General features: G+C 44.7%; 1 protein-coding gene across 1 annotated transcript in view; it reads left to right on the top strand.

The window, feature by feature from the left end:
• The first annotated feature begins 777 nt into the window (after positions 1-777).
• LOC149437434 (solute carrier family 22 member 7-like) overlaps positions 778-17,368 on the top strand; it is a 33,387-nt gene continuing 16,796 nt past the window's right edge. The window contains exons 1-4 of the mRNA XM_089660933.1: positions 778-1,203; positions 9,652-9,755; positions 11,945-12,099; positions 12,455-12,623. Of these exons, the coding sequence (XP_089517059.1) occupies positions 778-1,203; positions 9,652-9,755; positions 11,945-12,099; positions 12,455-12,623 (854 nt within the window). The remainder of the gene's footprint in view (positions 1,204-9,651; positions 9,756-11,944; positions 12,100-12,454; positions 12,624-17,368) is intronic.

The following is a 17,368-nucleotide window of genomic DNA, read 5'->3' as shown; positions in this document are numbered from 1 at the left end:
CGAAATTGAATTGGTTAAACGTAGAAAATATGGCAAAACTAATTTCTTCAATGAACGAATGCATCTCAAACAAACAAAATGTACATTTTTGGCGAGCACATGTCTAATGACAGATGTATAGAAACTACCTGTCTGTGATTTTCAGGACAAGATTTGTCCTTAAAAGGTTTATTCCAGCAAAAAAAAGAAAATAATAATAATGATGTTAAAATGAGCTGGAATATAAAGACACTTTCTAATCTTTGAAAGCTGCTGATGTGTATTGGTTATCAGAGATGAACATGTGTGTCCTCACGCTTCGGTCTGCAGGCTAGATTTTAGGTGACTTGACCATCCCTGAAATTGTCTGTCAGGGTTATGTCACAACACAAGCAACCCCCACTTGACTCTTGTCAAATGACTGTTTATGATGAGTTCCCCAGATCCAACCAATTCTCTGCCGATAGTTATGAACAATGCAAATAAAAAGTGGTTCTGGTCAATCAAAACAATTCAACTAACTTATCCATTGAGACAACCTCTCAGACCCACTTCTTTAGGACTGGATGTACCTCCTACTAATATTTCACTAAGAAGCTTACACAACCTGGAACGCCTGGGTTCAAAGCTTTGGAGGAATGTGCTGGATTCTAAAGGCTGAAACTGATGAAGTTCAAACTTTGAGACCACGGATAGGAGACAAATACCATCTCAACTGAACTCCTATTTTTTTTTTGTTCCCGTGGTGTCTTTGCACCTATATTCCATTGACCAGAGTGTTCATTCCTTAGACAGACAATGGGTCCTCTCCCACCACCCTCCAACTCAGTGACAGTCCCCAGAAAAATGACCTTTGATGATCTTCTCATCGAGGCCGGGGGATTTGGACGATTTCAGATTATAGTTTTATTGATTCTTTGTATTCCTCGGCTCATCATCCCACTCCACTTTCTACAACATGTCTTCATCTCAGCTGTGCCACCCCACCACTGTGCCATCTCTACTCAGAGGAACCCTGGGAACCTGAGCCAAGAGGACCTTCTCCTCATCAACATCCCCCAAGAACAAGATGGGACCTTCAGCTCCTGTAAGATGTATTCTCAGCCACAGCCTCACCTGCTCCTCAACAGATCCCAGGAGACCATCAATGGATCTGGTGTGCAGAGCTGTAACCAGGGCTGGGAATATGATCTGTCCACCTTCTCCTCCACCACCGTTACTCAGGTACGATCTTGTTGTCTCAGGAATTAAAGTATTAGGGATTTGTCAGTTTAATTATTTTCTTTTTGCCTGGTTAAATAAACTTTCACATAGACATGTTATTTGCACAGATGTAAAGCATAGCTAAGCTATGAGCAATCACACGAAGCCCAAGAGCTTACCTGAGTAATACTATCACATTGTATAGTTTCTACAATGAACTTCTACAATAAAGCATTCTGGGTGGTAATGTCACTCTAATACTAAGTACTGAGACACAAAAATGACTAGGACACATAAAATGCAATATAATTTTATTAGATTATGGGTGCAAAGAGCTTAGTCTTTCCTTAAAGTGGAACTTAAGTCAGAAAATTAAGCCCTTCAGGCTGGCCCCTTCGGAAGGTATAGCTATATAAAACATTAAAAATAAGTGCCTATACTGTTTAAAATCCAGTAATACATTGTCCCGCCCTGCTCTGCACATGCTCAGTTGCTCTCTATTTTGAAGCATTGTTCAAAATTTGTAGAGGCTGATCTTCTGACAGCTTAAAGATTTAATGCTGCTCAGGGGCTCTGAGCTTCAGCAAAATGGCTGCCTCCAGCAATTGCTGGAGGAAATTTACAGCACACACTAATTTCGGTAGTATAATTATTCATGTGGAATGTACAAATGTAAAAGTAATCATACCCCTTAGACTTTTCCACATTTTGTCAGGTTACAACCAAAAATGTAAATGTATTTTATTGGGATTTGATGTGATAGACCAACACAAAGTGGCACATTATTGTGAAATGGAAGGAAAATGAGAAATGGTTTGCAGAATTTTTCACAAATAAACGTGAAAAGTGTGGCGGCATTTATATTCAGCCTCCCGGAGTCCATACTTTGTAGGGCCCCCTTTCGCTGCAGTTACAGCTGCAAGTCTTTTTGGGGGTGTTTGTACCAGCTCTACACATCTAGAGAGGGACATTTCTGCCCATTCTTCTTTGCGGAATCGCTCAAGCTCTGGCAGATTGGATGGAGAACGTCTGTGAAGAGCAATTTTCAAGTCTTGCCACAGATTCTCCATTGGATTTGGGTCTGGACTTCTTGTCTCTCTTCCATAAAGGCCAGATTTGTGGAGTGCACGACTGATAGTTGTCCTGTGGACAGATTCTGCCACCTGAACTGTGAATCTTTGCAGCTCCTCCAGAGTTCCCATGGGCCTCTTGGCTGCTTCTCTGATGAATGCTTTCCTTGCCCGGCAGGTCAGTTTATGTGGACGGCCATGTCTTGGTAGGTTGCAGTTGTGCCGTACTCTTTCCATTTTCGGATGATGGATTGAACAGTGCTCTGTGAGATATTCAAAGCTTGGGAGATTTTTTTATAACCTAACCCTGCTTTAAACTTCTCCACAACTTTATCCCCAACCTGTCTGGTATGTTCCTTGTCCTTCATGATGCTGTTTGTTCACTAATGTTCTCTAACAAACCTCCGAAGGGTTCACAGAACAGCTGTATTTATACTGAGATCACATGAAACACAGGGGGACTCTATTTACTAATTAGGTGACTTCTGAAGGCAATTGGTTCCACTAGATTTTAGTTAGGGGTATCCGAGTAAAGGGGGCTGAATACAAAATGCACATCACACTTTTCAGGAATTTATTTGTAAAAAAATTTGAAAACCATTTATCATTTTCCTTCCACTTCACAATTATGTGCCACTTTGTGTTGGTCTATCACATCAAATCCCAATCACATTTACATTTTTGGTTTTAACATGACAAAAAGTGGAGGGTATGAATACTTTTTCAAGGCTCTGTATGTTCCTTGTTAAGAACATTATTTTTTATCAAGTTGTTATGGGTAAAGTTACGCTTTAAAAAATATCCAGAATTGCAGTCTGGTATTTTACTTGGCTCTATAAATCTGTGGTCTGAGGACTCCACCAGCCAAGATCACATCTCACCACTAATAGTTGTAATGAAAGGCTAAATTCACCTTTAAGAAAAAATAATACATGAATGTATTTTTGCAGGAAAAAAAAATTGCATTTATAATTTTTTCCCAAAGGATTGCCCCTGCAATCAGTGGATCGTGGGTACAATGTCAGCCACCTGCGGACACTTCCTCCAGCTTTCTGCTCATACCTCTGTCTGGGCTTTCTGATATAAAGCTGGAGGAAGTGCCGTGGTGGCAGGCAGGACTTGTAGTTCATTCATTTACAGATCTCTGTGAATGAATAATGTGGCTGTACAGGTGGAACCCCGCACAGCCTATCCAGTTTTACAATGTGACAGCGCCCCCCCCCCCCATGCTGTCACAGGGAGGGGGTTCTCTCCAAGGGCGGACTGACCATTGGGGAACCGAGGGCCCAGGGCCAGTAGGGGGCCCCATGAGATGTCCCTGGTACCTTTCATAGGCTTTTTTGTTTATAATTTGAGTGTGGGTGAGGACACAGGGGCCCCCTGATCCCCTATTGCCCGGGGGCCCCATGAGTTGTCAGTCCGCCCCTGGTTCTCTCTTACCCCTGGTTCACATATATGCGGCTGTGCGGGCCGCGTTTTGCACAGGCACGAGAGCCCATTCATTTGAATGGACTCCCGTGCCCCATGACACGCATGGAAGAAGTCCCTGCACTTCTTCTGAAAACGCAGCCCACACAGGAACCTCGGTTCCCAGTACGGTTGCGTTCTCCAGTGCGGGCGGCGTGCCATTAGAATTAAAGACACCTGCCCGCGGGTCCACATTTCTCTGTGCGGGTGGTGCGGCTGCATGGATTTTTGTGCGGACCAGCAGCGGCACCACCCACACAGATGTGAACCTAGCCTTAGGGTGGAAAACAGGTGATTAGGAACATGTTATATGTTCCTAAATACGGGTGTAAAATCTAACATGTTCCTAAAGGTGAACTTAACTTTGAACCCTTTTGCTGCCAGAGCTGTTTTTGCATTTTTTGCATTTTTTTTACACACATTTAAAAAAAATCAGTTTAGGCCTGAAGATTGCATAAACCCCGAAAACATCATATATTTTTTGAAAGCAGACACCCTAGACAATAAAATAGTGGTAGTTCCAATTTTTTTTAGGTCACATAATATTGCCGCAAAGATCTAGGAAACGCAATATTACAATACAAAATACACTAAAACTAACTTTAGGGCACACAAACACAATACATTTCCCAATGGTTTTGGCCCAGTGTATTATACTATGCTGTTTTTGGGGATGGCAATTTGATTTTTTATGTATCTGGACTGAACCTGGTTTGTTGTCTTTTATGGTGGCATCCACCTACTTGCCTTATTCTTGTATGTTTGTAATGTGAAAAAGCTGTTTAAATAAAGAATGTTCAAAATAAAAATTCCAATGGTTTAGTAAAATATAAAAGACAAGCTTGCATCAAGCAAATAGATACCCAACATGTCCAACCTAAATCTGTGTGTGCCCATGAAATGGCGCCAAACTACAGGTACTCTATATTCTATAGGCGACACATTAAAAGCCCCCTATAGGTCATCAGTTTAGTATTACGGAGGAGGTCTGGTGCTAGAAGTAATGCTCTCACCCCCGCGTGACGGCAATATGTAACATGTGTATCGCAATCAATGTTTTCATGCGTAGGTGCCCCTGACGCATGTGGTTATTTATTTATTTCAGGTACTTATATAGCGCCATCAATGTACGCAGCGCTTTACATATATATTGTACATTCACATGAGTCCCTAACCCTCAAGGGGCGTACAATCTAAGGTCCCTAACCCTCAAGGGGTGTACAATCTAAGGTCCCTAACCCTCAAGGGGCATATAATCTAAGGTCCCTAACCCTCAAGGGGCGTACAATCTAAGGTCCCTAACCCTCAAGGGGTGTACAATCTAAGGTCCCTAACCCTCAAGGGACATACAATCTAAGGTCCCTAACCCTCAAGGGGTGTACAATCTAAGGTCCCTAACCCTCAAGGGGTGTACAATCTAAGGTCCCTAACCCTCAAGGGACATACAATCTAAGGTCCCTAACCCTCAAGGGGTGTACAATCTAAGGTCCCTAACCCTCAAGGGGCATATAATCTAAGGTCCCTAACCCTCAAGGGGCGTACAATCTAAGGTCCCTAACCCTCAAGGGACATACAATCTAAGGTCCCTAACTCACATTCATACATACACATACTAGGGACAATTTAAACAGGATCCAATTAACCTACCTGCATGTCTTTGGATTGTGGGAGGAAACTGGAGTACCCGGAGGAAACCCACACAGGCACAAGGAGAACATACAAACTCCAGGCAGGTGATGCCGTGGTTGGGAATCGAACCAACGACCCCAGTACTGCCAGGTGGAAGCGCTAACCATTTAGCCACTGTACTGCCCGTATGTCTATGTTCATATGTGTGTATATTTGTGGGGTGGGGGTCCTCAAACATTTTTTTGGGGGGGATTTTATATGCTAGTCATTTTAATTTTTTGCAGTTCAAAAACTTTTTTTTTCATAACTTTTTTTTTTTCATCACATAGGGGACAAAAAGTCCCCTATGTGATGATTTTTTAGTGACAGGTTCTCTTTAGACACCTTTCACACAGGCGTTCCGTTTTTTTATCACTTCAGTCTTGTTTTTTCCAAGAAAAAAATGGATCAGTTTGCATCCATTTTTCATTAGTTTACATCTGTGTTATCATTAGTTTACATCCATTTTTCATCCGTTTTTTCATCCGTTTTATATCCGTTTACATCCATTTACGTCAATTTTCGTCCGTTTACATCAGTTCCGTTTTTTTTTTACCCAAGAAAATTAGGGGTTTCTTCCGTTCAAAAAAACGGACGTAAATGGATGATCAACCGTTTACATCCACTAGTCCATAGAAATACATGGGGGTCCGTTTTTTATCTGTAAACGGACAGATGAAAAACGGACATATGGAACGCCAGGGTGAAAGAGGCCTTAATGAGACCTCCAGGGTCTAAAACAGTGGTTCTCAACCTTTCTAATGCCGCGACCCCTTAATACAGTTCCTCATGTTGTGGTGACCCCCAACCATAAAATTATTTTCGTTGCTACTTCATAACTGTAATTTTGCAGTGGGAGGACTAGCGCCCCATCACTGATGTCAGTGGGATGAATAGTGTCCCATCGTTGGTATCAGTGGGAGGAATAGTGTCCCATCATTGGTGTCAGTGGGAGGAATAGTGTCCCATCATTGGTGTCAGTGGGAGGAATAGTGTCCCATCATTGGTGTCAGTGGGAGGAATAGTGTCCCATCATTGGTGTCAGTGGGAGGAATAGTGCCCCATCATTGGTGTCAGTGGGAGGAATAGTGTTCCATCATTGGTGTCAGTGGGAGGAATAGTGTCCCATCATTGGTGTCAGTGGGAGGAATAGTGTCCCATCATTGGTGTCAGTGGGAGGAATAGTGTCCCATCATTGGTGTCAGTGGGAGGAATAGTGTCCCATCATTGGTGTCAGTGGGAGGAATAGTGCCCCATCATTGGTGTCAGTGGGAGGAATAGTGTTCCATCATTGGTGTCAGTGGGAGGAATAGTGTCCCATCATTGGTGTCAGTGGGAGGAATAGTGTCCCATCATTGGTGTCAGTGGGAGGAATAGTGCCCCATCATTAGTATCAGTGGGAGGTATAGTGCCCCATCATTGGTGTCAGTGGGAGGAATAGTGCCCCATCATTAGTATCAGTGGGAGGTATAGTGCCCCATCATTGGTATCAGTGGGAGGATTAGTGCCCCATCATTGGTATCAGTGGGAGGAATAGTGCCCCATCATTGGTATCAGTGGGAGGAATAGTGCCCCATCATTGGTGTCAGTGGGAGGAATAGTGCCCCATCATTGGTATCAGTGGGAGGAATAGTGTCCCATCATTGGTATCAGTGGGGGGAATAGTGCCCCATCATTGGTATCAGTGGGAGGAATAGTGCCCCATCATTGGTATCAGTGAGAGGAATAGTGCCCCATCATTGGTATCAGTGGGAGGAATAGTGCCCCATCATTGGGAGGAATAGTGCCCCATTATTGGTGTCAGTGGGAGGAATAGTGCCCCATTGTGGGTGCCAGTGGGAGGAATAGTGCCCCATTGTGGGTGTCAGTGGGAGGAATAGTGCCCCATTGTGGGTGTCAGTGGGAGGAATAGTGCCCCATTGTGGGTGTCATTGGGAGGAATAGTGCCTCATCATTGGTGTCAGTGGGGGGAGGAATAGTGCCCCATCGTTGGTGTCAGTGGGGGGAGGAATAGTGCCCCATCGTTGGTGTCAGTGGGGGGAGGAATAGTGCCCCATCGTTGGTGTCAGTGGGGGGAGGAATAGTGCCCCATCGTTGGTGTCAGTGGGGGGAGGAATAGTGCCCCATCGTTGGTGTCAGTGGGGGGAGGAATAGTGCCCCATCGTTGGTGTCAGTGGGGGGAGGAATAGTGCCCCATCGTTGGTGTCAGTGGGGGGAGGAATAGTGCCCCATCGTTGGTGTCAGTGGGGGGAGGAATAGTGCCCCATCGTTGGTGTCAGTGGGGGGAGGAATAGTGCCCCATCGTTGGTGTCAGTGGGGGGAGGAATAGTGCCCCATCGTTGGTGTCAGTGGGGGGAGGAATAGTGCCCCATCGTTGGTGTCAGTGGGGGGAGGAATAGTGCCCCATCGTTGGTGTCAGTGGGGGGAGGAATAGTGCCCCATCGTTGGTGTCAGTGAGGGGAGGAATAGTGCCTCATCGTTGGTGTCAGTGGGGAGAGGAATAGTGCCCCATCGTTGGTGTCAGTGGGGGGAGGAATAGTGCCCCATCGTTGGTGTCAGTGGGGGGAGGAATAGTGCCCCATCGTTGGTGTCAGTGAGGGGAGGAATAGTGCCTCATCGTTGGTGTCAGTGGGGGGAGGAATAGTGCCCCATCGTTGGTGTCAGTGAGGGGAGGAATAGTGCCCCATCGTTGGTGTCAGTGAGGGGAGGAATAGTGCCCCATCGTTGGTGTCAGTGAGGGGAGGAATAGTGCCCCATCGTTGGTGTCAGTGGGGGGAGGAATAGTGTCCCATCGTTGGTGTCAGTGAGTGGAGGAATAGTGCCCCATCGTTGGTGTCAGTGGGGGGAGGAATAGTGCCTCATCGTTGGTGTCAGTGGGGGGGAGGAATAGTGCCCCATCGTTGGTGTCAGTGGGGGGGAGGAATAGTGCCTCATCGTTGGTGTCAGTGGGGGTAGGAATAGTGCCCCATTGTTGGTATTAGTGACACAAATGATGGGGCACTATCCCTCCCACTGACACCAATGATACTTACCTTGCTGACCCCTGCTCCATCCTGGGCTCGCTCTCTCCCTCTCCCATCTACAGCCTGCATACCTGGCTGCAGCAGCAAAATTTGCACTTACCTGTCAGCTGTCTTCCTTCTCTGGCCTCTCTCTTCACTCGCTCCTGCAGCTCCCTCGATCTTCTTTGATCTACGCGCGCTGCCGCTCGGCTCCTCCTCTCCAAGCTCCACCTCCTCGCCGGTGATTGGCCGCCTGTGTGCCTCTCCTGAGCTACAGTTCCGGTGGCCAATCAGCGGCGAGGAGGCGGTGACAGGGGCAGCATATCATCCCGCCCACACATCGCCGGAGAGAGGAGCGGTGTCTCGGTTCCTAAGACCATCGGAAATATGTGTTTTCCGATGGTCTTAGGCGACCCCTGGGAAATGGTCGTTCGACCCCCAAAGGGGTCGCGACCCCCAGGTTGAGAACCGCTGGTCTAAAAGGTTCTGGATGTCTCCCCTGTGCTCCACCAGATCTATTGCATTCCATTCTTTCCTGGCCATGCTGGCCGGGGAAACTGACAGGGGGACCTGAAAGTGATGTCATACACGTCGCTTCTGGGTCAGCAACAAGAAGGGAAAGAGAGCAGACGCATGCTCACTCAGCTACCTTCCCTCTACCCGGCAGCACTCACTATATCAGTCCTGCACCGGCAGATGGGCAAGCTGAGCCAGCCATGTACAGTGGGGTGGGAGGGAGAGGAAGAGGCGCAATAGTAATGAATTTCAACGACTCAGAGCTAAATTTTAACGAAACAAATTATCTGAATTGAAAAATAATAGGAATTCGAAACATATTAAAATAAATACGGTAAGGTATAAAAGTGAAATAAGATGATGATTCCTACTTTGGCTGCTGAATAGAGTAGAATAAAATAAAGAGAAAAAGATGGAATAGAAAAAAAAAGAATAGAATAGAGTAGAATGAAAAAGAATAGAACAGAAAATAAAGGCATAGAATAGAATAAAGTAGAATAGATTACAATAGCATAGAATGAATATAGATGTCTTCCAAAATTCAAATTTCGAATCAATTTGAAAATAACAAATATACAAAAAGAATCGGAATATTCAAAATGAATTCTGAAAACGAATCATTCTAACTTAACAAATATAACCAAACAAAATGATTAACTTAACGAAAGAATCTGAAATGAAGTTTTTTCTCTAGAAGTGATGTGGTCCCTGGGGCCATACAGTAACTAGTATTTTCTGTATTGCAGTGGGATCTGGTGTGTAGCCGCAGATGGTTGAGTAAAGCTGTGGCCACTTTTTTCTTTATTGGAGTGATGGTGGGCTCTGTCATTTTTGGAGACCTATCTGACCGGTGAGTAAGTTCAGGCCATGTTAAATGGATAGCGAGTGTAGAGTGAATGAATGGAGACTGTAGGCTGGATGGATGAAGAATGTAGGCTGAATGGACGGGGAGTGTAGGGTGGATGGATGGGGAGTATGGAGTGTAGGGTGGATGGACAGAGAGTGTAAGCTGGATGGACGGGGAGTGTAGGCTGGATGGACGGGGAGTGTAGGGTGGATGGACGGGGAGTGTAGGCTGAATGGACGGGGAGTGTAGGCTAGATGGACAGGGAGTGTAGGGTGGATGGATGGGGAGTGTAGGGTGGATGGATGGGGAGTATGGAGTGTAGGCTGGATGGACGGGGAGTGTAGGCTGGATAAATGGGGAGTGAAGGGTGGATGGACAGGGAGTGTAGGGTGGATGGACAGGGAGTGTAGGGTGGATGGACAGGGAGTGTAGACCGCATGGACGGGGAGTGTAGGCCGCATGGATGGTGGAGTTTAGGTTTGATGGACGGCAAGTGTAGAGCGTAGGCTGGATGGGGAGTGTAGGGTGGATGGACAGAGAGTGTAGGGTGGATGGACGGGGCGTGTAGGCTGGATGGACGGGGCGTGTAGGCTGGATGGACGGGGAGCGTAGGCTGGATGGACGGGGAGTGAAGGCTGGATGGACGGGGAGTGTAGGCTGGATGGACAGGGAGTGTAGGGTGGATGGACGGGGAGTGAAGGCTGGATGGAAGGGGAGTGTAAGCTGGATGGAAGGAGAGTGTAGGCTGGATGGACGGGGAGTGTAGGCTGGATGGACGGGGAGTGTAGGCTGGATTGACGGGGAGTGTAGGCTGGATGGACGGGGAGTGTAGGCTGGATGGACGGGGAGTGTAGGCAGGATGGACGGGGAGTGTAGGCTGGATGGACGGGGAGTGTAGGCTGGATTGACGGGGAGTGTAGGCTGGATGGACGGGGAGTGTAGGCTGGATGGACGGGGAGTGTAGGCAGGATGGACGGGGAGTGTAGGCAGGATGGACGGGGAGTGTAGGCTGGATGGATGGGGAGTGTAGGCTAGATGGATGGGGAGTGTAGACCACATGGATGGAGACTGTAAGCTGGATGAACAGGGAGTGTAGGGTGGATGGACGGGGAGTGTAGGCTGGATGGACGGGGAGTGTAGGCTGGATGGACGGGGAGTGTAGGCTGGATGGACGGGGAGTGTATGGTGGATGGACGGGGAGTGTAGGCTGGATGGACAGGGAGTGTAGGGTGGATGGAAGGAGAGTGTAAGCTGGATGGAAGGAGAGTGTAAGCTGGATGGAAGGGGAGTGTAAGCTGGATGGAAGGAGAGTGTAAGCTGGATGGAAGGAGAGTGTAAGCTGGATGGAAGGGGAGTGTAAGCTGGATGGAAGGAGAGTGTAAACTGGATGGAAGGGGAGTGTAAGCTGGATGGAAGGAGAGTGTAGGCTGGATGGAAGGAGAGTGTAAGCTGGATGGAAGAGGAGTGTAGGCTGGATGGAAGGAGAGTGTAAGCTGGATGGAAGAGGAGTGTAGGCTGGATGGAAGGAGAGTGTAAGCTGGATGGAAGGAGAGTGTAAGCTGGATGGAAGAGGAGTGTAGGCTGGATGGAAGGAGAGTGTAAGCTGGATGGAAGAGGAGTGTAGGCTGGATGGAAGGAGAGTGTAAGCTGGATGGACGGGGAGTGTAGAGTGTAGGCTAGATGGACGGGGAGTGTAGACCACATGGACGGGGACTGTAAGCTGGATGAACAGGGAGTGTAGGGTGGATGGACAGTGTAGGCTGGATGGACGGGGAGTGTAGGCTGGATGGACGGGGAGTGTAGGGTGGATGGACGGGGAGTGAAGGGTGGATGGACGGGGAGTGTAGACTAGATGGACGGGGAATGTAAGTCACATGGACGGGGACTGTAAGCTGGATGAACAGGGAGTGTAGGGTGGATTGATGGGGACTATATAAGGGATGGTTGGAGAATGTAGAGTAGATAAACAGTGAATGTAAGGTGGATGGGTGTAGGAGTCCAGGTGAATGCATTGAGAGTGTAAGGTGGATGGGTGTAGGAGTCCAGGTGAATGCATTGAGAGTGTAAGGTGGATGGATGGGGTGTGTTGACAATGATAATATAGACTATTTGGAAGTAAATTATTGGATGCTGGGTGGCATTTGGTGATTCTGGTCAGAGATTTCAGCCTGCAATTTTTCAATATGTTTCAGATATGGCCGCAGAATGATGCTCTTTGCCTCCATGCTCCTGGCAATGGTGTTTGGGGTGATATCTGCCAGTTCCATCTCATACCCTATGTTTGTTGTCAGCATGGCCCTCTCTGGATGCACTTTTTCAGGACTCACTATCAATTTAATTTCTTTAAGTAAGTACTCCAGGACTGAGAGAGTGCCATGGTGGATAGGTGGCATGGAGGATGAGGTTTATAAGGAAGACTTGGGGAGGTGCAGAAGAATGAGGAAGATGCAAGATTTGGGAGAAGATCTGGTGGGTCAGGAGGGATTTGATGGAGTAAAGAGGATTTGGTGGGGATAAGGAGGTTTGGAAGGCCCTTTCAAAGGGATTCTGTTGGGTCAGAGGAAAGTTGGTGGGCCAGGGGGGTTGAGGGGTCATGGGGGATTTGGTAGGCTCAATGGGACCTGATGGGGCTTGGAGGGATTTGGTGGGTCAGACTTTCTAGGAAGGCTTGTTATCTGATGGTTATTTCCTGATCCCCTCAGGTGTGGAGTGGGTGGACATGCGACATCGCACAGACGCTACAATAATTACTGGTTCCTGCTGGTCTGTCGGGGGCTGTATCCTGGCATTGTTGGCGTATCTGCTGAGAGACTGGCGCTGGCTGTTGGCGTCCATCACTGCCCCTTTTGTCCCGGCCGTTATCAGCATCTGGTAAGATGACAGGAAATAATATTTTGACAGTGTACAGTCTCTCCTCCCTCATCCTCTCTACTTCTGAATCCTGACAACACTGCCAGAAACTGTCCAGAATCTGCCTTGCAATGCTGTGCAAATGTAGCACATCTCCCTGGTGCAACGTTCTTCCACCTCTTCACAGCATCTCCCCTCCCCAGTGTGCAATGCTCTGCAAGCGTGGTAGGTTTCCTATCTGCAATGCATTGTACACCTCTCTGCCGTGCCACGACTCCACATGGTGCAATTCTCCACCGGTGCAGAATATCTTCACAGCGCGATGCTCTGCATTTGTCTCCAGCATCACTCATCACTAGAGATGAGCGAATTATTCAAAAATTCGATTCGGCTGATTCGCCGAATTTGAGGAAGAAATTCGATTCGATGCGAATTTATTCGCTACGAATTTAACTTATAAAAAGGGTTTCTAGGCTTCAGAGAGCCTTTAAATTAGTGCAGAACACTGTACCTTTAATTTAAATGCCCTTGGAGATGAGGAAGGAGAAGGAGAAGGAGAAGGATGAGAAGAAGGAGAAGGATGAGAAGAAGGAGAAGGAGAAGGATGAGAAGAAGGAGAAGGATGAGAAGAAGGAGAAGGAGAAGGATGAGAAGAAGGAGAAGGATGAGAAGAAGGAGAAGGATGAGAAGAAGGAGAGGGATGAGAAGAAGGAGAAGGAGAAGGAGAAGGATGAGAAGAAGGAGAAGGATGAGAAGAAGGAGAAGGATGAGAAGAAGGAGAAGGATGAGAAGAAGGAGAAGGAGAAGGATGAGAAGAAGGAGAAGGATGAGAAGAAGGAGAAGGAGAAGGATGAGAAGAAGGAGAAGGATGAGAAGAAGGAGAAGGATGAGAAGAAGGATGAGAAGAAGGAGAAGGATGAGAAGAAGGATGAGAAGAAGGAGAAGGATGAGAAGAAGAAGGATGAGAAGAAGAAGAAGGATGAGAAGAAGGAGAAGGATGAGAAGAAGAAGAAGGATGAGAAGAAGAAGAAGGATGAGAAGAAGAAGAAGGATGAGAAGAAGAAGAAAGATGAGAAGAAGGAGAAGGATGAGAAGAAGAAGAAGGATGAGAAGAAGAAGAAGGATGAGAAGAAGAAGGATGAGAAGAGGAAGAAGGATGAGAAGAAGAAGAAGGATGAGAAGAAGGAGAATTCCAAGCCGGCAAAAAGTGTATCTGCAGAGCTCCGCTATTTCTTAGCGGAGCTCTGCAGATACACTTAGCGGAGCTCTGCAGATACACTTTTTGCGGCTTGGAATTCTTCTTATTTTCATCCTACTTCTTCTTCTTCTTCTTCTTTTTCTTCATCCTCATCCTCTTCTTCTTCTTCTTCTGAGGATGAGGATGAGGATGAAGGATGAGGATGAAGAAGAAGAAGAAGAAGTAGGATGAAAATAAGAAGAATTCCAAACCGGCAAAAAGTGTATCTGCAGAGCTCCGCTAAGTGTATCTGCAGAGCTCCTCTATTTCTGACAGTTCTCTGACATTCACATTTACAGCGGTTGAAACATTGTATCTATTTGTTTCCATAAATGGAAACAAATAGATACAATGTTTCAACCGCTGAGCTCTGCAGATACACTTAGCGGAACTCTGCAGATACACTTAGCGGAGCTCTGCAGATACACTTTTTGCCGGCTTGGAATTCTTCTAATTTTCATCCTACTTCTTCTTCTTCTTCTTCTTCATCCTCATCCTCATCCTCAGAAGAAGAAGAAGTAGGATGAAAATAAGAAGAATTCCAAGCCGGCAAAAAGTGTATCTGCAGAGCTCCTCTATTCTGCAGATACACTTAGAGGAGCTCTGCAGATACACTTTTTGCCGGCTTGGAATTCTTCTTATTTTCATCCTACTTCTTCTTCTTCTTCATCCTCATCCTCATCCTCAGAAGAAGAAGAGGATGAGGATGAAGAAGAAGAAGAAGAAGAAGTAGGATGAAAATAAGAAGAATTCCAAGCCGGCAAAAAGTGTATCTGCAGAGCTCCTCTATTCTGCAGATACACTTAGAGGAGCTCTGCAGATACACTTTTTGCCGGCTTGGAATTCTTCTTATTTTCATCCTACTTCTTCTTCTTCTTCATCCTCATCCTCAGAAGAAGAAGAAGAGGATGAGGATGAGGATGAAGAAGAAGAAGAAGTAGGATGAAAATAAGAAGAATTCCAAGCCGGCAAAAAGTGTATCTGCAGAGCTCCGCTAAGTGTATCTGCAGAGCTCCGCTATTTCTGACAGTTCTCTGACATTCACTCCATACAGTGGTTGAAACATTGTATCTATTTGTTTCCATTTAAGGAAACAAATAGATACAATGTTTCAACCGCTGTATGGAGTGAATGTCAGAGAACTGTCAGAAATAGCGGAGCTCTGCAGATACACTTAGCGGAGCTCTGCAGATACACTTTTTGCCGGCTTGGAATTCTTCTTATTTTCATCCTACTTCTTCTTCTTCTTCTTCATCCTCATCCTCATCCTCTTCTTCTTCTTCTGAGGATGAGGATGAAGAAGAAGAAGAAGAAGTAGGATGAAAATAAGAAGAATTCCAAGCCGGCAAAAAGTGTATCTGCAGAGCTCCTCTATTTCTGACAGTTCTATGTCAGAGAACTGTCAGAAATAGAGGAGCTCTGCAGATACACTTTTTGCCGGCTTGGAATTCTTCTTATTTTCATCCTACTTCTTCTTCTTCATCCTCATCCTCATCCTCTTCTTCCTCTTCCGAGGATGAGGATGAGGATGAAGAAGAAGAAGAAGAAGTAGGATGAAAATAAGAAGAATTCCAAACCGGCAAAAAGTGTATCTGCAGAGCTCCGCTAAGTGTATCTGCAGAGCTCCTCTATTTCTGACAGTTCTCTGACATTCACATTTACAGCGGTTGAAACATTGTATCTATTTTTTTCCATAAATGGAAACAAATAGATACAATGTTTCAACCGCTGAGCTCTGCAGATACACTTAGCGGAGCTCTGCAGATACACTTAGCGGAGCTCTGCAGATACACTTTTTGCCGGCTTGGAATTCTTCTTATTTTCATCCTACTTCATCTTCTTCTTCATCCTCATCCTCATCCTCAGAAGAAGAAGAAGAATGAAAAGAAGAAGAAGAAGAATGAAAAGAAGAATGAAAAGAAGAAGAAGAAGAATGAAAAGAAGAAGAATGAAAAGATTCTTCTTCTTCTTTTCATTCTTCTTCTTTTCATTCTTCTTTTCATTCTTCTCATTCTTCTTTTCATTCTTCTCATTCTTCTTCTCATTCTTCTTTTCATTCTTCTTCTCATTCTTCTTTTCATTCTTCTTCTTCTTTTCATTCTTCTTTTCATTCTTCTCATTCTTCTTTTCATTCTTCTTTTCATTCTTCTTCTCATTCTTCTTTTCATTCTTCTTCTTCTTTTCATTCTTCTTTTCATTCTTCTTCTCATTCTTCTTTTCATTCTTCTTCTTTTCATTCTTCTTTTCATTCATTCTTCTTCTTCTTTTCATTCTTCTTCTTCTTCTTTTCATTCGTCTTTTCATTCTTCTCATTCTTCTTTTCATTCTTCTCATTCTTCTTCTCATTCTTCTTTTCATTCTTCTTCTCATTCTTCTTTTTATTCTTCTTCTTCTTTTCATTCTTCTTTTCATTCTTCTCATTCTTCTTTTCATTCTTCTTCTCATTCTTCTTTTCATTCTTCTTCTTTTCATTCTTCTTTTCATTCTTCTTCTCATTCTTCTTTTCATGAAGAAGAAAAGAAGAATGAGAAGAATGAAAAGAAGAATGAAAAGAAGAAGAATGAAAAGAAGAATGAGAAGAAGAATGAAAAGAAGAATGAAAAGAAGAATGAGAAGAATGAAAAGAAGAATGAGAAGAATGAAAAGAAGAATGAAAAGAAGAAGAAGAAGAATGAAAAGAAGAAGAAGAATGAAAAGAAGAAGAAGAAGAATGAAAAGAAGAAGAAGAATGAAAAGAAGAAGAAGAAGAATGAAAAGAAGAATGAGAAGAATGAAAAGAAGAAGAAGAAGAATGAAAAGAAGAATGAGAAGAATGAAAAGAAGAAGAATGAAAAGAAGAATGAAAAGAAGAAGAAGAATGAAAAGAAGAAGAAGAAGAATGAAAAGAAGAAGAAGAAGAAGAATGAAAAGAAGAATGAAAAGAAGAATGAGAAGAATGAAAAGATTCTTCTTCTTCTTTTCATTCTTCTTTTCATTCTTCTTCTTCTTTTCATTCTTCTTCTTCTTTTCATTCTTCTTTTCATTCTTCTCATTCTTCTTTTCATTCTTCTCATTCTTCTTCTCATTCTTCTTTTCATTCTTCTTCTCATTCTTCTTTTCATTCTTCTTCTTCTTTTCATTCTTCTTTTCATTCTTCTCATTCTTCTTTTCATTCTTCTTTTCATTCTTCTTCTCATTCTTCTTTTCATGAAGAAGAAAAGAAGAATGAGAAGAATGAAAAGAAGAATGAAAAGAAGAAGAAGAATGAAAAGAAGAATGAGAAGAAGAATAAAAAGAAGAATGAAAAGAAGAATGAGAAGAATGAAAAGAAGAATGAAAAAAAGAAGTATTCCAGTACAGCAAAAAGTGTATCTGCAGAGAGCTCCGCTATTTCTGACAGTTCTCTGACAGTTCCTTCACATTTACAGCGGTTGAAACATTGTATCTGTTTCCGAATAAAAACATCTGTATCCTAAATGGAAACAAATAGATACAATGTTTCAACCGCTGTACATGTGAAGGAACTGTCAGAGAACTGTCAGAAATAGTG

This window comes from Staurois parvus, unplaced genomic scaffold (genome assembly GCF_062004578.1).
Source record: "Staurois parvus isolate SC_StPar_1 unplaced genomic scaffold, SC_StPar_1.0 ptg001288l, whole genome shotgun sequence".
Taxonomy (NCBI): domain Eukaryota; kingdom Metazoa; phylum Chordata; class Amphibia; order Anura; family Ranidae; genus Staurois; species Staurois parvus.
Note: the sequence above shows the minus strand (reverse complement) of the source record. Positions and strands in the feature narration are given on the sequence as shown.